Consider the following 27,502-nt stretch of genomic DNA (forward strand, 5'->3'; position numbering starts at 1 on the left):
GAAAGTGTGCGCCACAAACAACAGAATTCTTTTGGTGAACGGATTTCGTGGTGGTCCTCTCTTTTGACTTGTACAAACCGCACCCCTCGAAATAATACCATAGTATTATTACTATTATTATTATTTTTATCTTACAAACCTGTGGGCCAGGCATACAGGCAGAGAACTGTTTCCCTTTTGAAACGTCACATGTGACGTGGTACAAAAAGGACGTGTTTTTAGTAGCTGTGGTCTGTGATCCACATTAATCACATTTTAGTGGCCTATAAAATGTTTTTAAAAAAAAAAAAAATAATACTAATGCTACTAATATTCTTAATAAACACTGCTGCATCCATTTCAGTGATAAAAAAAACATGTAAGATATACAGTACTTTAAGTACAAGCATTATTTTTTAATCGCCATACACCCTGTTGCAAAGAAAAACATCTTTGAGGAGATAGTAATTAAAGCATTCAGTATATCATCAAATAAGCCTGTGCTTAATATGATGAATATAACACTTGCATAATTCTGTTCTTGTCACCTGCATAAAACATTTAACAAATATAATGAAACTAAGAATATGATACATTCAAATTAATAATACTGCTCTTAAAAAAACACTTAAAAAGTTAATATAAAATACATTTTCTACTCGTACCTTAGATGTTGAGGTCCTTGTAAAGAGTATTGAGACATCAGATCTTTTCTGGTGAGCAACTTTTAATGTTATTTTCACTCATATATCACTTTCACTTTTCACCCAAGACTGCGTCACTCTGGAAGTGTCAGTCAGGGCTCCTTATCTCCAAGATGCTATAATTCCAACCACAACATCAATAATCCCAACGACAGCATCCTTACCATCCTTGTCTCCTCCTTGACCATGAACTCTGCAGTCTGGAAATATTCATGTACCAACCAACAGCATGGCAAACAATACCGTGCCTATGAAATCAGTGCTGTAGTTTCCCTATCAATAACCTCAAAAGAAAATGATACGGTAAAGCAAATATGAAAGTCAAGTAGACAAATGCTTCTACTGCTTGTGCCTTCTTCAGTGTGCAGCAGGTTACCTTCATGACACAGGGTGGTCTATTCTATTGATGTAAACTGTGGCGGATCCAAACACCACTATGATATAAATCATTTGAATACTACTCTTCACTGCTTTCACTGGAGGTTTCAATTCCATAACCATGGTCTCGTTTTTGATTATTTAAACAATGGTGGTAATTAAATCAGCCACCTTTTTGAGCAATTGGATGAACCCTAGGATACCTGATGGGAGCCTGAACTAACACAACAGGGACCATATTAGCAAAGCATTTACACCAGTGCTGTTTTTCCAAAAGAAAACACAAACTTTATGTTACAAAGCCTCAAATAAATATTGGATGTAGGAGCTCATACATACGCTCAAGTAACATCAGCAGCTTGTTTTTCCTTTTATAAAGAAATGCTGCACAGTGAACACTAGGCATGTCCCCAGGTCTTCCAGTAATTGTTATTATACACATAGCTGACTTCCTTTCATGAGTTTACAGGGCATAATTTCTGAAATGATAGAATGCCAAAATGCAGTAGAACTCTATGTACCTACTTTTTTGTTTTAAAAAAAGAGAAAAATGACAAATCTGGCTAAAATATCACATTTGTAAGAAACAACTCGTTCATGTTTCAGTTTATTGTTTGCTTTTAGTTGAAAACACACAGGTCTGTTAAATTGATCTAAATAGGGATGGATATGAATACCGCCATCTTTTAAGTCATTAAAACAGTATAAGTCAATATCTTTATTGTGTTTTTGTCTTCAAACATACGTAAAATGGCGTGTTTGGTCCTAATTTAATATTTGAATGGCGCAGGTATTTTGATCTGCCACTGTTCATATTAATTTAATTGACTCCATGGTTATTTAGATGATGCCTCCTGTGCATGTGAGGGGAGCTAACTGGATCACCAACACCCAAAACCCACCCCCTTTGTTTTGTTTTGTCACCCAACAAAAAAGAAAGTCACCTTAATATTTTAATTTTTATTATGGAATTGTAAAAGTGTAGAATAAGGAAAACATTTTTTTTTTACATACAGTATGAATTCAATTATTTTTGGCTTACTTAAAGATATATCTGTTTACTTAAGATATTCTTACAAAGAAAGCTGTTAAAAAAGAAAATGTACACCACATTTGATATCATACGACGATCCACTGTTACAGAAAAAATAATGCATTCACATACATACAGTGCAAAACATTTCTAAATACCTTATTATAAATTACACAATTAAAATGGCAATTATGTGCCTAATATCGAAAAGTAGTTAAAATGTTATAGACCATGGAAACCAATAGTTTTATTTTTGCAAATTAAGCTTTTTACAGCATTTCACTTCATGAATGGGTCACTGAAGTTCATCCATTCATTCAGTGACTTCCTTATTCATGAGAAAAGAGAACTTTCTTCATTAAATCATATAGCAATCTCAGGTTAGGCTCATGACAGTGTTTCTTTACTGGCCCTGTTCAAAGATCTGGTGGCCAAAACCGAACTGAACAAATAGTGTGTGTTGAAGACATTAAATGGGTCAGTACCAAATTGTCATTATTGATAGCCAAAATGGTTGTGTTTAAAATGAGACTCTATGAAACAGAGTCTATTTTTTATGGTGCCCACCTGGTTATTTGATGTTTTACATCGTGATGTCATTTGAAACATGGCTTTGGATTACTGAATAGTTCAAATCATACTCTGTTTCGCAGGTGTAATTACCGTAAGTGTTTTGCCAGTTATCTACGTTGTAATAGCCCTGCTCTGTTGGGATGTATTGGTAGTACACAGTCTCCCTTCCCAATGCATGTGCCGGATTGAGTCTCTGCAACACCACTGGGTTGAACTGGTAGGTCAGCTTCCTTCTGATTTTAATGATCTCTCCGGTCCTGCTGTAGTTTCTCAGAGCCCGGGCCATTTTCTGGTAGGTCATGGTTTTACGGTTGCCTTTTCTTTTGCCCCAGCGCTCAGCCAGCTTCTCCTTGTATTTGGACACAAACTGAAAGGTGCCGTTGCCTTTGTCCACCCACTGGATCGAGTCGGACATGTTTGTATCGTACAAAGATTCGTGGAGATACTCATAAAGCCGCAGTTTTTTTCTCCCTGAATAAAGAAATTCAGTACATTGGTAATCCAACAAGCAAGTGCTGGTGCCACAAGCAATTTAAAATAAAGCATGTTGTTGTAATACATGTATAAGGGCTACATGTCCTTGTATCTGGATATTACTATGTGCACAGCGGCAGGCACTGTAAATAAGGTTTTTCAATCTTTATAATCAGCATGAAATAGTAAGCTCACAATAGTTATCAGTTATTAGTTTATTTTAAAATATGCAATGTATATATATATATATATATATATATATATATACACACACACACAGTACACCCTCGCTGTGATGAACCTGTTGGAGTCCAAGCGTTTTGTTTGTTATATTGAGGGGTTTGTTATAGCTAAAAGACAATCAAAATGAACAATACTGTTGGAGTAAGTTAATGAGATGATACTGTGAATAAAAGTAGAATTACATGTACCTGTTCATCTCATGCATGCAGTATTCTGCCTTTGCTTTATCCAATTCGTTAACTAATTAAAACACAGTACAAAAAGCAAAAATCCCAAATTGGAGCTGAACTTTTATTCAAAATCAATCTGTAATCCAACATGCAAGAATCTCAAACTGAGCTTTTATTCCAAATCAACCTAACATGAAAAGTTTGACATGAAAAGTTCATGAGATCCTCAAGTTTTTTTTTTTCATTGTTTTTTTTTTCTTTAATCAATTTTGCTTTGCCGCATGGTTGCTGAACAAGCCAAAAAGTGCTTTTACAACCTATATTCATGACTGAGATATGCATGCGTTACTCCTTTTTTCAAATTATCAATATAGTTTCCAGCTTTGTTGCAACATAAAATGATTTTCATTTCTCTATAGTTACACAGTACGCACTTTTTATTAAACAAAAGAGTTGACTTCACTGCGGAAGTGGCATCCCGGGCATACAGACCGGGATGTTGACAGGGTGTGTTTATTCTCTTTTTTTTATTTTTTTATTTGGGGTCCAGGGGCCAGGTTCATTATAGCCAAAGGGCGTTATAGCGAGGGTGTACTGTATGTGTGTGTGTGTGTGTGTGTATGTATATATATATATATATATATATATATATATATATATATATATATATATATATATATATATATATATATATTCTGTTACATTTATTTGGGAAAAAATTACATAAAAAGAAAAAAAAAGAAAAACAAAACTGAAGATTTTTTTTTTTAAATAAGCAAAATATGTAAAAAGAAGGACTAGTAATAGTGCAAATAGAGAAAATGGCATTCTTTTCTACCCACCTTTCCCACTTCTTGGTGGAGGGAAGGCAGAATAGACAAGCTGATTTTCCGGGCTGCTGGTAAAGTTGTGTGGCACTGGTCCACCTGGAATAGTGTGGACCCAATTCTAAAGAAATGAATAAATATATATTTTGTTTTTCTCTTTATGAAGTTATCTCATCAGTTATTGTTACAACTTTTTGGACTCAATTTGAAATGCTCAGTTTAAATGTCTCCTCATCGCTGGAACCCATTTTACCATCTGGAGGATATCGGATAATTGGCAAGTTCTAGTCCAGCTGTCAAGGTAATCAAAAATCTGAAAACTATACAGTATACCCTTTATATGTCTACAACACAATAATTGTTGATTGTAGTTTGAATCAGAATATGCTATATTCAGTCAGGTTAGCCTTAAAAGACTATCAGACTCCTTGTTAATGTATTTTCTGTGTGTGTTTTCATACTTTAAAAAGATTGATCTATTATTTAAGGATACCTGTTGTGTTAAAATAAGTAAGACATTATTATTGATAAGACAATAAAATTACCATATCTTAATGGATCATATGATAATGAAAACTAATTATATAAATAAAACCATGTATGTTCATTTGTGCTTGTATACTTACTGACATCTCATTCCAACTGAGTATTGGTGCTTCAGGAACAGAATAATAGTTTGGGTTGGGTCTAAAATGCATCTGGTGGTTGTTGAAATTCTCATAGTTATTATATTCTGGTTAAAAAACAAAAAACAAATGTTATAGGACATACATATTTTAAGATCCTCTAAAACAGTACATGCTTATATTATGTTTGTATTATAGATGATTATATATATAATTTCAGGATGTTTCGGACAAAGGTCCCGAAGAAGCTAAAGAAGGACTTTTGTCCAAAACATCTTGAAATAACATTTTTTTAACCATTTAACTGTTTGTTTACATCCCCAAAAAGTGTTTTTTATACAACACACTATGATTAGAAACACACTATGATATATATATATATATATATATATATATATATATATATATATATATATATATAATTGAAAATAATTGATTTATTTGTAAAAAGTAATACAATATAAATGTAGGAAATTGTACAATACCTTACCCGGTTGGTAATGTTGACTACTGTCTGAATGTTGCTGTATAACCTCATTGGCATCTTGGAATTGTTGGCTTAAGATGTCTTGATCAGTGCAACTCTACAGAAAAAAATGAACTGCAGATGAAGTCACAGCAAATAGTTTTATATTTATTACCGATTAATTTGCTGATATATAATTAATCGTTAATATATTTTAATAATGTTACGAAGTAAATATTTATAATGACAAAAATTAACTCACCATTTTGTAAATTTTGAAAAAACCTAAAATAAAAAAAAAATACAATATATCAGATAAATCAAAAATTGGTAATTAACTGACATTTATTTTAATATACAAAGTTATCATGATAAATATAGTTTTAAAATTACAAATTCCTAACTAAGAACACTTAGTTAATTGTACATACAGGTATTGCTGAATATAATTTCTTCTTTTTTATATATAATTTATATTAGATTAAATAACCAGAATCCTGTACCTCAGCTCTGTGAAATAGTAAGGTTAAGTTACAAAGATATATGACTATTTAAATCTTAACTGTAAACGTCAGAAACATCATCTGTACACACCTCTTACAGTATGAAACATTTTCACATAGTTCCTTCTACTATAAAAAAAAATACAGCATACATTATAATGGCTTTATTTTTTGTTTGCCCGAGACACATATTAAAAACGGAATACATGTACATAAGTTATACTGTAAAATATTCCAAATGACTTTTCTGAAGTTATCCTTTGTTATAAAGTATCGAGTAAAGATAATGTATTTACAATATGCAGTATTGTTTTATGGATAATTGTCACAGTGCACAAAATGTTTCCACTCATGATAACCTACCTTTACAAAACCCTGTCCAAGTTCATAGATTTATATTTTTGGGCTATTGTGTTCTGTGGTGTTGAGATCTTCATTATATAGATCATTTTGGGGAAGTTCTGGGAATGGGGATTTTTTTTTTAAAGTATATATATTTGCATCTTTAATACAGCATTTAACGAATGATCATTCATCATTATACAGGTTTCACAGTTGAAATTTTCATCCAAGATACAGTAGTTGTTTTTAGTTGTTTTAAATAGTCTGTCTGTCTGGGGATGGTAGGCATCTGATTAAATTGGGATGTTATATCTCAGTGGCCTTTTCTGTATACAGTAAATGGTTTTAATAATAAAACATGCCTGTCAATCAGTACCAATTTACAAAGAACTTGTTTTATTTATGTATATCTCTGCAGTGATATCACTACATTTCATCCAAGCTTCCTAATGACAGGTCCCCAGTCATAGTTGGCATGAACTCTTTGAGAACTGTTGATACGCTTGGGCAATACAGTGCTTACTAAGATGTACATTAAGAATGTCTGTGGGGAGAAATGGGGAATTAAAACATGAACATGTATGAATAAATACATACATTACTATCTAAGCATAAAAAGCACAAAATGTTCAGCAACATATAGAGATTTTTGTATACAGAAGCTGCTAAATGGCCTAAAATACTGCAAAGGTGTGACTTTTTTCAAGTCTGTTTTTTCAATTGTTTTGTATTGTTACCTCTAATTGTCACACATTCTATAATGTACTGTATAACAGGTCAATAAAATGAGTATAAGTCTTTCTTTGTCTTGTATACATGCACAATCTTATATGCGTATGCATGTACTCTGAAAGAAAATGACTCACTGAAGATCTTTAATGCATCTTTCTTGAGATTAAATAAACCTAAATGATTAAATGTTATATATAGCCTACCATTTTATAGTGACTTGATGCTGGGTAAGACAAACTGCAAACTTCATAATTCTTGTAGCTTCTTAATACCCACCAAACGCTGTCATTACAGGTTAAATCTACCCTGTGTAATTGTATTACCCACTGAACTAAATTCTGGTTCTACAAAATCATTACTATTGAATGGGGTTTGTTAGTTTGAACTGTGAACTTTTCTAGTGGGGCATTCTCGTTATAAAACCTCAAAAACCTTGTACATATTTGTTATTTCATCTAAACAATTATTTTCCACCAGGATTGTCTAAATGTCTTACTTTTAAGTTTGTATTCATGCATTATCCACTAAGCAGGTTTGTTGAAAGTCTTTTCAAAAAGTAACTACAAAAAAATCCTTGTTGGCAGAAATTGAGGGACTCAGCAATAAATAAAAAAAAACATCCTGGTTGAGCAATCTGGTTGCTGCACATCTGTATTGCTGAAGTGGATGAAAGTATATCCTGGGGGGGGGATGTAAGTGACAAATAAAAGGCAGAGACTGTACCTGATCTTTGAAAATACTATTTAATCCATAGGATAAATTATTTTCCTGCCACCCATAGTCTGTAGAAACTGTCACCGATTTTATTGAAAATTGACAGTTCCATTAAAGAGAGGGGTTTGTGGGACACCATGGGTGGCTGTGTGGTCCAGTGGTTAAAGAAAAGGGCTTGTAACCAGAAGGTCCCCAGTTCAAATCCCACCTCAGCCACTGACTTATTGTGTGACCCTGAGCAAGTCACTTAACCTCCTTGTGCTCCGTCTTTCGGGTGAGACGTAGTTGTAAGTGACTCTGCAGCTGATGCATAGTTCACACACTCTAGTCTCTGTAAGTCACCTTGGATAAAGGCATCTGCTAAATAAACAAATAATAATGGGAATCCTTGAAGACCCCACAGTAAATTAAACTACAATTTAAAAAATGACTATAAATCGCAGCACCTTGTTCATTCCACATATCAGTACTCTATAGAACAGACAAACAACACAAGTGCTGATGAATAAGATATAAACAAGGGGGCTTCTTTGTTTCTTTTTAGATGTATGTAACAGGATAGCATCAGGAATTAGACTCAAGAGACCAGAAAGCTGCAGTTCAAAGTGCTGGTGCGCACATTTATTAACAAACAAAAACACACAAACAAATAAACAGGCACAAGGGCCAAAATAAAAGGTTAAACAAAAAACAATTAGGCTGTCAGGCATTCACCTTCCCTGACCAGTTTCTCCATAACACAGTATAGCCACAACTCACCAGCACTCCTCTCAAACACCAACCCCTAAAAGGATTTCTTCCCTTTTCATACCATGTGGATAGAGCCTAATTAATCATCAATTATTCAATTAAGGCTCCAGCCACTTTCTCCCATGTTTTCTGGCAGGGAGAATTTTAACCCCCACCCTGCCAACCCAATATTCACACACAAATATACAATTAGGGCTTTCGTCTTGCCTTTCTTGCCACCCGTCCATACAGGCCAGCTTTGTGTAGGGACTGGCTTATTTTTTCTGTGAGACACAGAACTTTGCAGATCTCTCAAGGTCATTGTTGGCTTCAGAGTGACATCCCAAACCAGTTTCCTGCTTGCTCGGCTGCTCAGTTTGGGAGGGCGATCTGATCTGGGTAGTGTCTGGGTGGTATGATGCATCTTCCACTTCTTAATGATGGACTTCACTGTGCTAAGAAAGATAATCAGTGCCTTTGAAATTTTCTTCTACCCTTCTCCTGCTCTGTGCCTCTCTACCACTTTATCCCTGACTTGTTTCGAAAGCTCCTTGGTCTTCATGGTTGCTTTGTTGGATCACTATGTGAGTTGCAGCTTGAAAGTCTTTATATACCTGAGGGAAATTATCTACAAGTTAAACCACTTTGAGTAAACAGAGGCTGAAACCATTTCACTAATTTTGTGACCTTTCAAACAAATCATTTGCACCTGAGCTGATTTAGGGCTGCAGTAGCAAAGGGGTTGAATACTTATGCAACTGAGATTAATCTGTTTTTCTCTGTAAATCTTACTTATTTATATTCTATATGCATTTTTTTAACTTTATCAATGTAGAGTAGTTTGTGTAGATTCTACATGTAAAGTCTAATTTGAAAGCATTGTGGAGTTCCCTCAGGTGCCAACAAAATGTGAAGACTTTGCAGGGGGGTGAATACTTCTGCAAACCACTGTGTATTTATATATTTATATACACCCTCGCTATAACACCCTTCATTATCACAAACCTGGCCCTTGGACCCCAAATAAAAATAAAAAAAGAATATAAACACACACTGTCAACATCCCGGTCTGTACACACGGGAGGCCACCTCCGCAGTGACGTCAACTCTTTTGTCTTAATAAAAAGCGTGCACTGAGTAACTATGCTTCTGAAATTTAAATCATTTTATGTTGCAACAAAGCTGGAAACTATATTGATCATTTGCTTCTGAAATTTAAATCATTTTATGTTGCAACAAAGCTGGAAACTATATTGATCATTTGAAAAAAACGAGTAACACAGGCATATCTGTTGTGAATGTAGGTTGTCAAAAAGCATACTGTTTTTTTTAGCTTGTTCAGCAACCATGCGGTAAAGTAAAATTGATTAAAGAAATAACAACAACAACAACAACAACAAAAAAAACTTTAGGATCTGATGAACTTTTCATGTAAAATTGTTCATGTCGGATTGATTTGGAATTAAAGCTCAGTTTGTGATTCTTGCATGTTGGATTAAGTTTTGGTGCAATTTGAAACGATTCATGTCAGATTGATTTTGAATAAAAGCTTCACTTCAGGATTTTTGCTTTTTTACTGCGTTTTAATTATTTAATGAATAGGATAAAGCAAAGGCAGAATACTGCATACATGAGACGAACAGGGAAATGTAATTCTACTTTTATTCACAATCTCATTTCATTAACTTATTCCAACGGTTTATCGTTCATTTTGATTGTCCTTTCACTATAACAAACCCCTCAATATAACGAACAAAAGGCTTGGATCCTGTGACAGGGTGAGTGAGTGGAGAGACACGCAGGATTGGTGCGTCTGTCACGCCCCACAGGCACGCAGGATTTATTAACACATAAGAGAACGAAAGTAATCAACCAGGTCATGTGACATTACCAGCGATGGTAACGCACAGAGGACACATACAGCAAGCTGTACAAAGGCAAAATAAAACACAATACAAAAACTACAAATAAAAGGTGCCGTAAAAATGGCTAGCGCTACTCCCCTAAATAGGAGGTCCCGCTGGAATACACTTCTCTCTATACTGCAGGCTTTTGTTGCCTGAAACTAAGCTCCGTTCCTACCCCGCCCCGGATACACACACAACCGCCAGCGATTGCAGTTTCTTCTTGCGTGAATGCTGGAACCCTGACCCTGGTTAACCCATGCAGTCGTCAGCAGTCTCCAGTTCTCTCCAGCGGGATTCCAGACCTCTGTAGCGCAGAGTCTCATGGCCTTGCAGCAGCCTCGACCAATCTCGGCTGAATGTTTTTAAGGAAGCGGACTCTCAGTTGGGACACGCCCACCTACTGGTCAGGGATTAGCAGAACCAATCGTTTATTGTCTTTCCCCTCAACCAAACACAGCAGGCAGCAAGTCCCAACCGAGTGCCCACTAGCAAACAATTATTTAATTAAACATAATTACAAAAACACATAAACAAACACATTTTCACATGCAGGGGTCCCCTGCCACATATCCCCCTCCTCAGAATGGACCCCTCAGGGACCATTCGAAAACACCCTTCATTACACCATTATTTAACAGTAATCTATAATAATCATTTAACAATTGACTACAATTACTAATACTAACAATTTACAACAATTACTACCTAATTTATCATTAACAATTAACTATCACTAATAATAATCCATCAATCAACTAATCAACCCTAACATAATAATTTACAATAAACAATCACAAAAGTCTCCTCTTTATGTGCATGGCCGCAGCACTGCTACAGACCCCAACAGGTTTGTTATAGCGATGTATATATAAATGCTAATTTGAAAGTAAAATGTACCTTTTCATAATTTCCTTTTTTTGAGAAGTGCATTCAATACACTCTAGTTTTAAATATCAACTGAAAGGTGCCACAAGTTCCCTTTTCAGAAGTTAATGAGTTTGAAATGAATGGTGGTTTAATCTAAATCTAGATCTGTAAAGATTTGACAACCATGCATTGATAGATTAAATCAACACATTGTGGACTGAGGTTTTATTACAGTAAATTGCACAAAGGTATTCTAGAAATAGACACTGAAAAGAGGTAGTAACCCATCATGGCGTATCCACGGTAAAACTATAAGAGTAAAATAACTAATAGACAAACATTTCCATACCCACGAACTGCAGCTAACAATTATGTAACACAATTTTTGTTCCTGGGTAGTAAGTGTTATTTCCTAATTGCTTATGCCTCAAAAGTATAGAAAATGTCTATTATTCCCCACAAACTTTGCTTTTGTGACCAGGACAGTGATATTTTGAAATTTACCTATTTCCAATGAGAAAACGGGCGAATTTGTGTCTTTTCGTTCACATAAAGTCAGAAAAAAACAACATATGAATCCAAATTAACATGTATTTATACTAAAGTAATACAAAAATAACTACAAAAGATTTAGAAGTGAGTAGTTTTTCGAGATTTACGATTATACTGTAAATCACTTTCACGAATCAGCCCCCAAATGTAGTCTCCCATCATGTTCTCGTTATACTGTCCTTGGTAGCGGCGTTCAAAGTCCAGTATATCCTGGTGGAAGCGCTCGCCTTGCTCCTTCGAGTACGCTCCCATGTTCTCCTTGAATTTATCAAGATGAGCATCAAGGATATGGACTTTGAGGGACATCCTACAGTCCATTGTGCCGTAGTTCTTCACCAGAGTCTCAACCAGCTCCACATAGTTTTCGGCCTTGTGATTGCCCAGGAAGCCCCGAACCACTGCGACAAAGCTGTTCCAAGCCGCTTTCTCCTTACTAGTGAGCTTCTTAGGGAATTCATTGCACTCCAGGATCTTCTTTATCTGTGGTCCGACGAAGACACCGGCTTTGACCTTTGCCTCAGACAGCTTAGGGAAGAAGTCTTGAAGGTACTTGAAGGCTGCCGACTCCTTATCTAGAGCTCTGACAAATTGTTTCATAAGGCCCAATTTGATGTGCAGTGGTGGCATCAGCACCTTCCGGGGGTCCACCAGTGGCTCCCACTTGACGTTGTTCCTCCCCACAGAGAACTCGGTCCACTGTGGCCAGTCCCGCCTGTGGTAGTGCGCCTTGGTGTCCCTGCTGTCCCAAAGGCAAAGATAGCAGGGAAACTTGGTAAAACCGCCTTGGAGACCCATCAGGAATGCCACCATTTTGAAGTCTCCTATGACCTTGATGCCATCTCAGAAAAATGCAGATATGTATCCACTTAGGCAGCTGGAACTAAACTGAACTGGTGGGCTTAAGGCCCCTGTATTTATACTACTATTTATATTACTGGAAAGTTCTAGAAAGTTCTAGAAGTTACTCCAAGTTTACTCAGCACTGAATCTATCTGGAATGTTCTGGAAAATAGGTAAATTTCAAAATAACACTGTCCTGGTCTCAAAAGCAAAGTTTGTGGGGAATAGTAGCCATTTTCTATACTTTTGAGGCATAAGCAATTAGGAAATAACACTTACTACCCAGGAACAAAAAAGAAATGCAATGCTTTGCAATTTTAAATACTGTCATGTGAAATGTGAAGAGTAGTCTTACCAGCAATGTCAAACTACTTGTCCCTGTATAGTTTCTAGTATAAATACATATGTTTTGCTCCCATGCCTATAGAAATACTTCTGTTTGTGTTCATTGGTCCCCTAGAAGGATGTTGGGAACCACTAAACAAAGAGTTAGATATGCAGAATCTAAAGGTAGTGCCTATTTTTTAAATCCTTGGATATTACTTATTTTGTAATGTACATGGATTTGTTATAAGATCAACACACAGCTATGGCCACAAGTTTTGCATCACCTAGAAACTACAAAATGATATTGCAAAAGTCTACTGGAAGCCATAATAGTAGTACAGTATTTCATGTTTCAATTTTGGACAGTTTTTTGATAAGTATGTGGAAAACTACAAAGCGATATGTAATTCAATACTGTATGTTAATGTAACATTATTCAGCAGGCTTTACATGACTTTATGAAGCTAAATGTGTTAACTCTATAGGTTAATGCAAAACTTTTGGCCAAAGCTGTATTTATTATTTATTTCTTAGCAGACGCCCTTATCCAGGGCGACTTACAATCGCAAGCAAATACAAATACATTCAAGTGTTACAATACAATTCATACAATAAGAGCAAGAAATACAATAATTTTTTCAAGTGTGACAAACCACAATTCAATAATACAGCAGATAATAGTGAAAGTTACATCAGGATATGATTAAATAGTGATAGTTACATCAGGATATGATTAAGTACAAAATGTATAATGATATCTTTAGTGTTTGTTTCCCCACTTACTTACCTAAATATCTGGGCATCCCTAAATGCATGCTTTTCATATATATATATATATATATATATATATATATATATATATATATATATATATATAACTTGCTCCAAAAGTCTTCTTTTTTTAAAATAGACATCTTAAAGCTCTGTTTTCTCCAGTGGGGAATCTATAAAGCAAAAATAACAATAATATAACACTCATTTACATGAGCATAAGAATTCCATAAGAATTCCATAAGAATTTAGTTTTCGTAAAACTAATTCCGATATCAAAAGTCTTGTAAACACACTTTTCAGAAAATGTATCGGAATTTTCCGAAAGTCAGTTTTCGGAAAACAGCACCTAGAAATTTCCGATTAAATTCCGAAAACTAACACAATGTATATCATGTAAAACACACTTTTCGGAAAACTTATTCCAATAGCGTACTGACCTTCATTCCTGCATGTGGTTTTAGAAAACAGAAAATAATAATAATCTGTAGTCAGTCTGCATGCATCCATTTGTCTGGTTAGGGATAAAGTAACACATTTGTTAAAGTTCGTATGTATTTGTTAATAGCCCATACTGAAGCAGCAAATGTTTTCCAGCTTTAAAATGACGTGATAATTTAAAATAATGTCTGTAAAAGAAACTGGTAATATAGAACAGGATGAGCTGTTGGAAAGACTGATTGCACATTGTGGGGAATCTGAATAGAGGTATAGGATAGTAATCTTTGAATTTAAGACCTGGCACTTCGATAAAGCACTATATTGGATTGGTCTCTGTTCTATCGCAGAAATGTCTGATCTTCAAATCGTACTTAGGCTACTACAGTACTTTGCATGCGAAAATATCCTGCGTTTTCCGAAAACTTCAATCCATGTACTGTATACAGTTGAGTTCTAATTAGATTTTCTATCGTTAATCATGTAAACACAGAAAAGTGACGTTTTAAGAAAATCAGTTTTCCGAAAACATTAGTTTTCAGAAAACGCTTTGTCATGTAAACGTACTGACTTTGGCTTTGGAAGTATGTGTTTCAGGAATACAAAACACTGCACCCAAAAATAGTAGGATCAATGTATTGGAATTTTAAACTAAAGAAAATATAGGCTAGCATGAATGCTGTATGTAATTAGGTTACTTATCAATAAAAACATTTTGTTTTGTCAAACAGAGGGGCACAACTGGGCTTGCTGTTTACCAAAAATAATGTTCTAGGAGAATTGTTTGATGTCCGGCTATGTAAAAAAAAAAAGAAGCCTATCCTTTTGTATCCTTCACAGAGTTCTGGCAGCAATAGTGTCAAGGATTGTGCTTTTGTAAGTATTTGGTACACTAAACTAGAAAACCCATATACAGTGTACCTCATTTCAGTTACCAGCTCCTTTTGAAAAGCTGCTCAGATCCTTTGAAAACAATGACATTTAAGATGAGTGCTCATCTAAAACCATTTTACTCAGTGTGTTTGGTGGTCCTAATAAAGGGATTCCAATGTACTTTATTCAGTTCTGACCCACAATAAAAGATTTATTTTTAAATAGGCAATGAAAACTCGTACAGTATGCAGTTTCTGCTGCCATCCAAAAATGCACCTCCACTCTAAATTATCATATCTGACACATATTGTATAAAGATCACGCCACAGTGTTATGACCAGCGACACCACAGAGATTTTAATGATCAGTCCTTTTTCATTTTTCCAGAACCTTGAAGGAAGTGGGCTGTGAGTTGGCAGTTAGGGTTGTTAAACTCTTGGAAAAAACACAATGGTCCAATTATCTCACACAGACACTATTCTGGAAAACAATGAAGAAATAAATCAGTGTGAAGGAAATTCTCTGTAATCTTAGCTATATATTTTCATATACTATTCTTGCTAGTTTTAAACAGTGTGTTTTCTTCCTGTAGTACAGCCCTGTAAGTTAGAGTGGAGAAGGTCCTGCTTGATACTATCACAGTAAGCATAATAATATGGTGATATGCATACTATGTGTGTACAAAAGATGATTAGTCCCATTGTACAGAATATATATATATATATATATATATATATATATATATATATATATATATATATATATATATATATATATATATATATACAGTGCCTTGCGAAAGTATTCGGCCCCCTTGAGCTTTGCGACCTTTTGCCACATTTCAGGCTTCAAACATAAAGATATGAAACTGTAATTTTTTGTGAAGAATCAACAACAAGTGGGACACAATCATGAAGTGGAACGAAATTTATTGGATATTTCAAACTTTTTTAACAAATAAAAAACTGAAAAATTGGGCGTGCAAAATTATTCAGCCCCCTTAAGTTAATACTTTGTAGCGCCACCTTTTGCTGCGATTACAGCTGTAAGTCGCTTGGGGTATGTCTCTATCAGTTTTGCACATCGAGAGACTGAAATTTTTGCCCATTCCTCCTTGCAAAACAGCTCGAGCTCAGTGAGGTTGGATGGAGAGCATTTGTGAACAGCAGTTTTCAGTTCTTTCCACAGATTCTCGATTGGATTCAGGTCTGGACTTTGACTTGGCCATTCTAACACCTGGATATGTTTATTTGTGAACCATTCCATTGTAGATTTTGCTTTATGTTTTGGATCATTGTCTTGTTGGAAGACAAATCTCCGTCCCAGTCTCAGGTCTTTTGCAGACTCCATCAGGTTTTCTTCCAGAATGGTCCTGTATTTGGCTCCATCCATCTTCCCATCAATTTTAACCATCTTCCCTGTCCCTGCTGAAGAAAAGCAGGCCCAAACCATGATGCTGCCACCACTATGTTTGACAGTGGGGATGGTGTGTTCAGGGTGATGAGCTGTGTTGCTTTTACGCCAAACATAACGTTTTGCATTGTTGCCAAAAAGTTCGATTTTGGTTTCATCTGACCAGAGCACCTTCTTCAACATGTTTGGTGTGTCTCCCAGGTGGCTTGTGGCAAACTGTAAACGACACTTTTTATGGATATCTTTAAGAAATGGCTTTCTTCTTGCCACTCTTCCATAAAGGCCAGATTTGTGCAGTATACGACTGATTGTTGTCCTATGGACAGAGTCTCCCACCTCTCTGCAGTTCATCCAGAGTGATCATGGGCCTCTTGGCTGCATCTCTGATCAGTCTTCTCCTTGTATGAGCTGAAAGTTTAGAGGGACGGCCAGGTCTTGGTAGATTTGCAGTGGTCTGATACTCCTTCCATTTCAATATTATCGCTTGCACAGTGCTCCTTGGGATTTTTAAAGCTTGGGAAATCTTTTTGTATCCAAATCCGGCTTTAAACTTCTCCACAACAGTATCTCGGACCTGCCTGGTGTGTTCCTTGTTCTTCATGATGCTCTCTGCGCTTTAAACGGACCTCTGAGACTATCACAGTGCAGGTGCATTTATACGGAGACTTGATTACACACAGGTGGATTCTATTTATCATCATTAGTCATTTAGGTCAACATTGGATCATTCAGAGATCCTCACTGAACTTCTGGAGAGAGTTTGCTGCACTGAAAGTAAAGGGGCTGAATAATTTTGCACGCCCAATTTTTCAGTTTTTTATTTGTTAAAAAAGTTTGAAATATCCAATAAATTTCGTTCCACTTCATGATTGTGTCCCACTTGTTGTTGATTCTTCACAAAAAATTACAGTTTCATATCTTTATGTTTGAAGCCTGAAATGTGGCAAAAGGTCGCAAAGTTCAAGGGGGCCGAATACTTTCGCAAGGCACTGTATATATATATATATATATATATATATATATATATATATATATATATATATATATATACATATAATCACATTTTAATATATTTTAATTTGTATACATTATATTTCAATTTATATAATCTGGACATTAATGTTTTTCTTATTCTCTCAGTTGCAGATTGGGACTGTTTTGACAGTGTAATAAAATGTATTGATAGACAGGAGATTGTGAAACTGGTTGCTAGAATTTCAAAGTCAATGACCTCTGTGCCCAGAGCAAAGTCAGGAGTATTGTGGTAGTGTGGTGATAACAGCACCATGTAGACTAAAATATAGACTCCTATTGTTTTGTCATTTTAGAGGATGCAGTGGAGACTTTTTTAACATTACGCTGCAAAAGACAGCACACTTGAAAATTACATGTAAGGCAATACAAAATTTAAAACAGAAAACAAATATACCAGAAAATAAGACTGATTAGCAGAGAAAACTGTAGTCAAAGCAGACATCTGATGATGGAGATAATGTCCATATTTAGGGTTAGGGTTGTGTTAGGATTGGGGTTAGGGTTAGGGTTTGTGCTTTTCATTTGAGCTCCTCCTCAGCAGCCTCCACCTCACTTTAGGTCCTGTTGGAAGTTAATCAAAATTCTAGAATCGAACCAAACCCAAACAAGTCAACTGCTCACTTGTTTATTATGTCTGTAATAAAATGTTTTTTAAATTGCTTCTAACAGTTTTAACAGGGGTAAATATTATGGTACTAATGGACTATATTCAGAAAATTGAAAATAATTTAATGTCTTCAAATAACTCATGAGTTAGTTTTGCAGGGCCCAGTATTCTTTGTGCTAGCATATCCAATATTGTATTTGAATCATCACAAATAAAGTGGCTCTTACCACCCCCTTCGGTCACTGGATGTATAATTGTACCCGTGTTAAGTTTCCTATCTATGCTTTACTTTATAATCCTTATGGGTTTTTTTTTTCCAAACTTGGTAAGGCAACATATTATACCCTATATGGAAGCAGCATGTTTCATGTTTCACATTGTACATTGTAATCACATTAGCTTCCCAAGGCATTGAGCCTATTTTTTATGACTTTGTGGAGCACACTGTTTCCTTGAGGCCATAACCACAACACATTTGGGATTGTTGACTGTTCCTGAATCATAAATCAAAAGTACCGTAAATTATCATCCAGTAATATAATATAATAATATATCAAAGGTATAGATGCCAAATTCGCGCCTTCGCAAACCTAGCCTAAAATAATGATTGTTAGTACTATTTGGCTACTCATACTGATTCATGGTACAAATGTTATGCAAGTTTATAGAACTGGTACATTCTGTGTCTTTTGCTAAATGTAAATGAGCATTCCTTATCTTTATTTAGACAACTGCTGACAGTTTGCACTGATTCCCTATCCATCAACCTAATTAAAAAAAATAAGCTTGTCAAGAAAGTATTGTTCTTTGTTTACTGGTTCTGAGGCACTGTAGTGTTTAACAAGACAAGGTTAACATTTCTTTGAACTATATAAGTCAATACAGTTACTCAGGTGACTTTTCTTTTAAGAGAACCTGAATTACCCTGAAAAGCCAGAGGAAGATTCTACTTTATTCTGCTGTGGTTTACTGAGTGATAATGTTAAATATTGATATTGATATTATTATGTTCCAACATTAAATAGCACTGGTATTTCGTGGTGACAACCCTGTTTGGAATTGTATGTAAACCATTGTGTTTAACTGAGCTTACGATTAAGGGTAGAATCATTTGTTGGGAAGATGTTGTTTTTATGAAAGTGCTGAATTACTGAAACTCATTCTGGCACATGCAGAAGGTTAAAACTCACAAACGTGGTTAAAAGAGCTTGGAGTTTTTAAATTTGGGCTCACAAAAGGAAGTACCTTTTCCCCAAATACCTGTGGCTAAAGTGTTTGTTCTTAACAGTAATATAATTTTGAAAACACAAGCAAACACATATGAAAATCTGTCACACAAAACTCAGTTGTGGATATTTATTCTGCAAGTTTCATGTCTTGGACAGTTTCGCCTTACATAAAACTATAGGCCCGAAGTTTCAGTTTCATGTAAAAGCCCCTATGCCATGTCAGTATAGGCCTAAGGCATATTTTAAAGTCTGCATTTTGAATTTCTTGAAACTCTGCTCCATTCTGTGCTGTGAATCTTTTTTAAATAAACAGAATGCTGCTTGGATTTGAAGTTTACTGTGTAGTTTACTGCATGCCAGGCCATAATGTATTAGGGAAACAAGAACACTGCCATGAGAGAGTATGAAAAAGGCAGGAGCTAAATATGTAGGTTGTAGGTACTGAATGATTTGGGAACATCCACACTTTATGGCATCTGTTGTATGGAGAATAATATTTCAGTTATACTGCTGGGGTACTGCATAGCAATTATACTATCTGATAGTGACTTTACGTTTGGGATTAAGTTTTAGGTTTGGGGTAAAATTGCAATTTAATGTTAGTACTCTGTGTGTAGATGCTCCGGAAAGCATGGGCGTTTGGCTCTGGACAAATCGGCACTAAAAATGGTCATTAGCTCATGGATAGGGGATATGAAGCAAAAGACATGTTGCTCAGCTGCTTTGAACTTTTAATAGGCTGTAAAGTGGTGTAGTATTTCCACACACTGGAACTGGCAGGACTTGATGTCAGTGTCCTACTCTCACCTGCTGCACAGCTCAGCCTCTTCAACATTTTCTGCTTTGCCTTTTTAGAATTTACTGTGGTATACACAGAAATGAGTAGTTCATAGAAAAATGATTGTAAAACCCATTTTTTGACATGTATGCTGCACTGTACATGGGTAGGTTGCAAAGCAGGTGTCTGTTCTGTATTGTGTGCTGCTGAACTGAGCAGTTTAGATGAGCAGGTGATAATGGGCTTGGGGAAATAGACAGATGAATACAAAAAAGGGGAATTGTTGATTGAAATGAACATGGTAAATAATGTTATTGTTAGACAACACTGTTACTATGACACTAGTTGACACAGTTGAAATCTAAATTTAATATGCAGTACCAGTTGCTTTAGGAGAAACACATACTCAAAAATATCAAGCCAGCCACAGTCCGAATTTAACAAGCAGTCTTAGAACAAGTCAGGCTTGTTCTAACACTGCTAACACTTAACATTTCAGTGGTTTCCTTGGTGGGATTTAAGGATCTCCAACGGGGAAACTTTTCCACAAGCAATGTTGTTTTTTTTTTTCAAAACAAAAGGTACAGTTAGGCAAATTCATTTTACAGAAGAGGAGAGAATGGCACATGCATTTTTTTCACCTGCCTCTGACTGATGGTAAAATATTGCTATTATTTGCAAACAGGTGGTTGTACAATCCCCCTCCCTTGGGTGTACAATATAAGAGAGGACGAGCCGGGAATCCCCATGCATTGTGCTGGCATTTCCAGTAAGGCAACCGCCCTTTTCGAACAGACCCATGCTAATGTGTGAGTTCCATCACTTTTCTTCTGATAAAACAAAGTCATTTTCATAAAAAGTCAGCAATTTACTGGCAAGCTGTACTTTTTTTTTAAATTACAGTAAATCTTATTTAAATATTCAAAATATATATACACTTTGGGCCCTTTTTATAAAGGTTACCTAGGGTAGGATTGTTCTTTTATATGATTGTAGAAATTGTGCCAGAGGCAAGCAGAAAAGTGAAATGACATTCTTTAATCACTAAATGTAACAACTACCAACACAAATGGAAAAATCGGATGAACCCACCAGCGTTAAAAGCCATATGAAATCAATGCTAATCAATATATTCAGTGATTTCATTAAAAAACAATTGCCTGTTACTGTATTTCTGCAACTGAAATGCAACATGTAAAATTACATGTATCACCAAACAAACAAACAAAAAATGAATTGTAACTTGCAAATGTTTTACTGTATTTTTAAAATAAATTCATTTACGAATATTGTATCACCCATACCACATGTACATCCAATAGACACCGTTTTAACCTGACACACAGAAAAATCTAAATATTTTTTGCATCCATATTGAACATTAAAAAAAAAAAGCAGAATCAATAACCAATTTCAACCAATGGGAATGTACTGTCAGAACTGTACACTACCATGGGAAGTTTGTATTACTAAGCAAAAAAGTGGCAGGAAATAATACATCCTTTTATTTAATAATAAACTACTTCTTTTTTTTTTTTAAATGACTTGAAACTTGCTTAGCCAACAAAGGGCCTTTCATGAGAAAAGTCAAAAGCTTACCAGTGACATGACAATTAGATTAACAGTTGTCAACATTTTGTATGTAAACATGTATTTGTGACATACTGTATGGACATCCTTAAGAAAGTACATACTGGCACCTCAGTTGTACCCCCTTTTCTACAGGGGATATAAAACTGCAAGAAATTAATTCAGTTCGAAGATAGTCTGCATCCCCTACAAGTTTAAGTCTTTGTTATGGGGGGGGGGGGGTGGACAATGGTAAACTGTGCAGAGTACAGTGGGATCCAGTCTTGCAGCCAAGAATGCTCACATGAAACCCAAGAGCTGATAACAGGGATTCAACATGACTGTAGTGTGCTAGTCACCCGTCATGTTGTTTTTTAAACACCTGCTGTGAAAAAAAATTGAGTAATTAACAGACCGCATCTTATCAACAACCAGTTCACTCAACCCCTGGCTTCCCAGACCATCCCTGCTGTCCCACACTACCAGGACCCAGTAAGACAGAAATGGCCAGGCTTCACTATGACCATGTGGTATTGGCTCTGAAATCTGAAATCTTACAGCATACTGGTAATTTAACATTTAAGTAGGATTTAAGGCACTATTTCAGTAGTTTGTTGACATTAAAACATTTCTGCAATGTTTTAATGTCAACAACATCCCTTTGATCTTTTAAATCGATACATTCTACGAATCTTCGATCTAAAAGTGGCTGTGTGGCTTTAAAGAGAAGGGGAGCATGGGGCAGATATATTGTTTATAACAAATCCACAGTTTATGCTACAAATCCACAGAAAACTGTTGATTCGTCAACAAAACCACAGTCAGAACAATTCAGCAGAAAAGCGAAAACCATTTTATTACGCAACAATCATTTCAACAATTAGTTAGCAAATGTAACACTTAGAAAAGGGCTTGGGATTTCAGTTTAGCATTTTATATTGCTAAAGAAAAGTAATACCATTATACATTAACATAATGTTAAAAAAACATTTTCATAATTACAAACTCACTTCCACATGAACATCCCAGTTTCTAATTTTAATTTCACATTTCTTCTGGACAGGTTCAGGAACAGCAATTTTTTTGTCTCTTGGTAAAACTCCATAAATTACACGGCTCAGCTTTTGCATTACTTTCGTTTAACCCTTGTTCAAACAAGCATACAGCCCACTTACATTTTGCCTGAGTACTTCTTGAAAACTGATCACTGGCAATGATATTTAGGTCTTCATCTGCTTTAGGTCCCATAAAACGATCAGTAACTTTAACTTTCCATTGCTGTTTCATATTCCTTTGTTTTTGTATTTTTATTTTTGTAATGCCACTTTCATGTTCAACATCTAAAACATAGTCCTCATCCTAATCGTCACTTGAGCAGACACTTTTGTCTGTGTAAGTGGGATTTCAAACTCAAACTCAGAAGAACTCACAACACCATTCCCACAATGCGAGAGAAAACATTGTATGTTTGAAGCACAACAAAAGAGCAAAAACCAAATCCAATTACCAAATTAACACTCAATTGAATCTCATTTTCAAACAAGTATCAATTAGGAAGAAATGTTTTGAGTGGCATAAATAACTCAGTATTGAAATCGGTAAGAAAATAATCCACAGTTTCTTGTGCCTTACGGCACTCAAAAAGAATGAATTATTTTAACTGATTCAACAAATCGTTGTTTATCCCTTACCTAATTGCTCATCATATTTACAGGTTTTCATGGGTGGGTCTCTAAGATGTTGTCAATTGTGGCCATATGTACAATTGTTTTTGACAACTGGGTCCAGAAGTTTCTGACCAGTGTAAAGCAGATATACTTTTCTCAGATTATGTTTTGTAACTAACCATTTTTTTTCTCTTTCACAAATAAACTACAAATTATGTGTTGGTTTAATAACAATTCAGCCTTGTAACTAGTTTGTTATTGAGTACAGTAACGTGCATTTTGAATTGTCTTATTTACTGTATAAAAAGTGAAGAAGTTTCAAATATACAAATGTATTCAAAACAGAGACTCCACCTGTCAAATTAGAGGGTGTTTTACCAATGAATTATAAGTGAAAGGATTTTGCCTGCTAAAGAAGAACCACTTTCCTTCCCCTTCTGTGAACAACACCTATTCAAACATCCACCGAAACCGACATTGGTGACCGCAACATGTGACCTTACCAACTTCTTTGTTTACAGAGCGAATTAAAAAAAATAAAGAAGTACAGTCCAGCTCCAACCTACAGTAAAAGAGCTAAATCTTTTCAAATACTGACTGAATCCAATGTCAGATTTGAATGGTAAATGTACTTCACATTATTGATTTGTAACCTTGGAAGGTTATCAGAAACAATGTTTTTTTCTTTCTCAGATAAAATGTTGGGGTTGTAATGAACCGAGTTGAATAATATAAAGTGTAGTTGCTAAAGAACAGTATTATTGGGTTTAGGCACAGTATCTTCCTATGTCCAATCATTAACACATACTGGCTTTTTTTATACCGCATATGCACAAATTATCTATAGATCACTCTTCATGTGGATTGACAAACTCTTCACTACAGTTTGCTAGCATGTCCAGGTCATTACCTTGAAACCCAGGGAGTCACGATTTCTCAGAAGAGGGAAATAAAGGTATGCTTCTCCTGGTTCCAACTGGAGTAGATATTGTCAAAGGCATAGGTATTGGGCAACTGGCCTAACAAGGACAGGATGTTTGAAGCGTCCAGCGATAAGAGAAGTGGTTCAAACAGGGAAGCTAAACTAAGGGCTAGTGCCGTGTTGTGAGTGATTAAATACCATGGTGTTGATAAACAATTTGTTAAACCAACAACCACCAATTCTATTAGGAGGTTCAGAGGGTACTGCTATTCAGAAATAGCAATGCTAAAGACACATATAATAGGGCCTCTTGCTGTCCATCTCTCGTTATGATTTTATCCAAACTTTTCACCTTGTTCCCCGATTTTCTGTGTCCCTTCCATTGCTGTTCTGTGCTGTTACGTCACTACACATTGGCTCACCTACAGTACGCAATGTATTTGTTTACTGTACAAGTACACAAACTGCCTGGAGCACAGAGACTCGTTGAAATTAGCTATTCAGCCCATCCTATATACTGTTTGCAGTTACCCATTTATTAAAGTAAATTTATTAATGGTAATAACAAGTCAATAGATCTGCAAAAAGGGTGTGTATCCACCATCAGACTGCCATTGCAATTTAGTGCTCAAATGCCTGTTTTGTCAAATGTTTGTTTTGAATGTTAAGTCTTATATTGGTAATCTCCTGCTTCAAGATATATTTGGAATAATACTGATATCATGTCATTTTAATATGGTTTAATTGCCCTATTGCATATCTATTGATTGCTTTTAAGTAACTGAACTTGGGTAACTGCATATCAATTAAATAAATAAAACGTTGAAGGTGCTAAGATTAGAAAAGGGTTGTGAAAAAAAGGGTGTGTATCTCCACTGATCTGAAGCCCATATTAGAGCAGGGTACTGAACAACAGTATGTGTGTCTAGGGTACAGTGCACCACCCAGGATCAGTGGTATGTGGTGAACAGTTAATACATAACTGACAGTGCCAGCTGGGAGCAGCAGAACCTTCACAATACATTACAAGCTCTCTTATGTCAGAAAAGGACTTAAAGTTACAAATGTAGACCACTTTCATATACATGTGAAAACACTGTTAGAGTCAATAAAAAACATGAAGTTTGCAGTGGAGCTAAGCCAGTTGCGTTATGTTAAAGTTAATTATAATATATTGCAAAAAAATATATTCCCTAGACAAAACATGATTTTAACAAGTATTAAATAAATAAATGATATACCTGATGTTAAAATGGGAATTTAGCAGTGATCTTGGACTAGATAACATTACCTTACAAGTACAGCCAAGATTAGTGCTAGCCCATGAAACTAGCTATATGCTATATTATACATATAACTGAATATTTAGCTTCACCCAAAGGTTAACGTATTTCAGAGCTACACTGCCACCTATTGCCTTCAAACAACTTTACAAGAAGTAAGTTTCCCTATCCTAGATATTTTGTAACATGCATATCAACTTTTTCCAATATGTTTATCATTGGTTAATAATTATTCATCAAAACCATGCTGTTGTTTTTTCTTCTCTAAATTAATCAAAACTCACTATAGCCATCTTGCAAAGAAATCTGGCTGCAAGATCTGTTACATTTGTTTAAAGCTTCCATTATGTTTTCATCTTTAAATACTTCTCATACACTATGAAGGTTGAAGTTATCTTCTAATTATAGGTACTTCGGTTCTAGTACAATTTAATATGGGTATTGTTATATTAATGTTCATGATGTTTTAGTATAATAGTTTGATTTAATTACATTTGTACATTACTTTATTTGTATGTCTTTATATAAACTATTTACATATAGTGTGTCAAACAACATTACATTGAATCTGAAAAAAGTACACTGGTACTGCAGTGGATAACCAATGTATAGAGGATACTGCACGGAGTTAACAGAGAGCAGCTGCTGGTCCACAAAGGATAGCCAAATAACCAATGAGCCTCCAAAGTGGACTGTTTACCGTCATCCTCAAGAGTGAAATATTGATAGCACTCCATCTGAGTATCCATTACAGTACCAACATACTCCACAATGTACAAACATTGTTTTTTTTTTTTAAGTTATGTTTAAGCCTAAAAAAAAACAGTTGCAGTCTACCAATGGCTCCTACCATCATACCTGCTCCCTGTCTTTTAGTTCAGCACTGTAGTGCCACTGCAGCACAATTCAACATAATTTAGTTGGGAATTTACTGTGGATTAGAGTTTAACTATTCCGTCCATTTACACTACTCTTCACTCCAAAAGGATATACATTGCAGAAATATTATAATTTAGAAAAAGTGCAAGAAAATCAAAAGCATGAGTGTGCTTTTCATAGATATGCAATAGGTTATTGCTTATCACTTGCTTTCTGTGGATGCAGCAAGCAAATCTGTCATCTAAACTCACTTAATCCAAAAAAAAAATTTCTTCCAAACTAAATTACATCTAACTGCATAATGTGACAGAAGATGTGTTCATTCATTTTTTCTTACCTGTGTTCTAAAGATGATAAAAGGTTCCGGAACTGTAGTACAGTAATAGGTTACCAAAACTGCGTACAAACAATATATTGCTGTCGAGTCGAATAATATTTAGTAAATGGCTGCATTCCTGTAGACAGACTATATGTCACACTAATATTTTCCAGAGGAAATCAGATTTTTTGCCTATTCATATTTAATTTGCTGGGGAAGTACACATACTTTGAATGGGTACTGCTTTCTTCCTCAGGAACACCAAAATAACCTAGAATTATGCATTTCATACAAAAAAGTAAGTTCATTAGATACCATCTGGCTAATGAGACTAGTCCTATAACTTACTACGATTGGGAACAGACCAACATCAGATGCCAACAGCCAAATCCCCCTGGACTGTATCAACCACTTTAGTGGCACAGGTAATTCTGCGCAATCCAGAGGTGCACTTCAGAGCTGTAAAACTAACCAATACATTCCAGCTGTGGTGTACCCCAGCAGTCCTGTAACACAATATTGAAAAACATTCTTAACTGGTAGTCAAGTTAAGACATTGAACTAACAGGATGCATAGTTTTTTTTTTTTTTGTTTTTTTTTTAAATATACATAATATTGGGCTTTTCTCCAATTTGTCCCTTGCACAAATGTTTCAGAAAGTGAGACATGTATGTACGGCAAGCTCCTCCATATATCTCCAGATTTTGATACTCTGCATAACTTCTGGTAAAG

The 27,502-nt window shown here is 35.4% G+C and overlaps 1 protein-coding gene across 3 annotated transcripts; it reads right to left on the reverse strand.

Annotated features, from left to right (window-relative positions):
- Positions 1 to 2,018: 2,018 nt before the first annotated feature.
- Positions 2,019 to 26,896, reverse strand: LOC117415016 (transcription factor Spi-C-like). 3 transcript variants are annotated; one of them, XM_034024920.3, is made up of 6 exons: positions 26,788 to 26,896; positions 5,736 to 5,758; positions 5,498 to 5,591; positions 5,008 to 5,114; positions 4,397 to 4,502; positions 2,019 to 3,138 (listed from the first exon to the last, which is right to left on the reverse strand). In XM_034024920.3, the coding sequence occupies exons 2-6, from the start codon at positions 5,736 to 5,738 to the stop codon at positions 2,678 to 2,680; spliced, it is 771 nt and encodes a 256-aa protein (XP_033880811.3). In that variant the 5' UTR covers positions 5,739 to 5,758; positions 26,788 to 26,896; the 3' UTR covers positions 2,019 to 2,677. The 3 variants fall into 3 exon arrangements, with proteins under 3 accessions (XP_033880811.3, XP_058883002.1, XP_033880810.3); XM_059027019.1 differs by lacking the exon at positions 26,788 to 26,896 and adding an exon at positions 6,068 to 11,670; XM_034024919.3 differs by lacking the exon at positions 26,788 to 26,896 and adding an exon at positions 6,340 to 11,669.
- Positions 26,897 to 27,502: the final 606 nt, after the last annotated feature.

This window comes from Acipenser ruthenus, chromosome 7, assembly GCF_902713425.1.
Source record: "Acipenser ruthenus chromosome 7, fAciRut3.2 maternal haplotype, whole genome shotgun sequence".
NCBI lineage: Eukaryota > Metazoa > Chordata > Actinopteri > Acipenseriformes > Acipenseridae > Acipenser > Acipenser ruthenus.

Excerpts from the sequence above, each read along its gene's own strand:
- LOC117415016 (XM_059027019.1), bottom strand. Across the intron at positions 5,115-5,497 it reads TAGTCAACATTACCAACCGG|AATATAATAACTATGAGAAT; the intron begins GTAAGGTATTGT and ends TTTTTTAACCAG. Across the intron at positions 3,139-4,396 it reads TCCACCAAGAAGTGGGAAAG|GGAGAAAAAAACTGCGGCTT; the intron begins GTGGGTAGAAAA and ends TTCTTTATTCAG.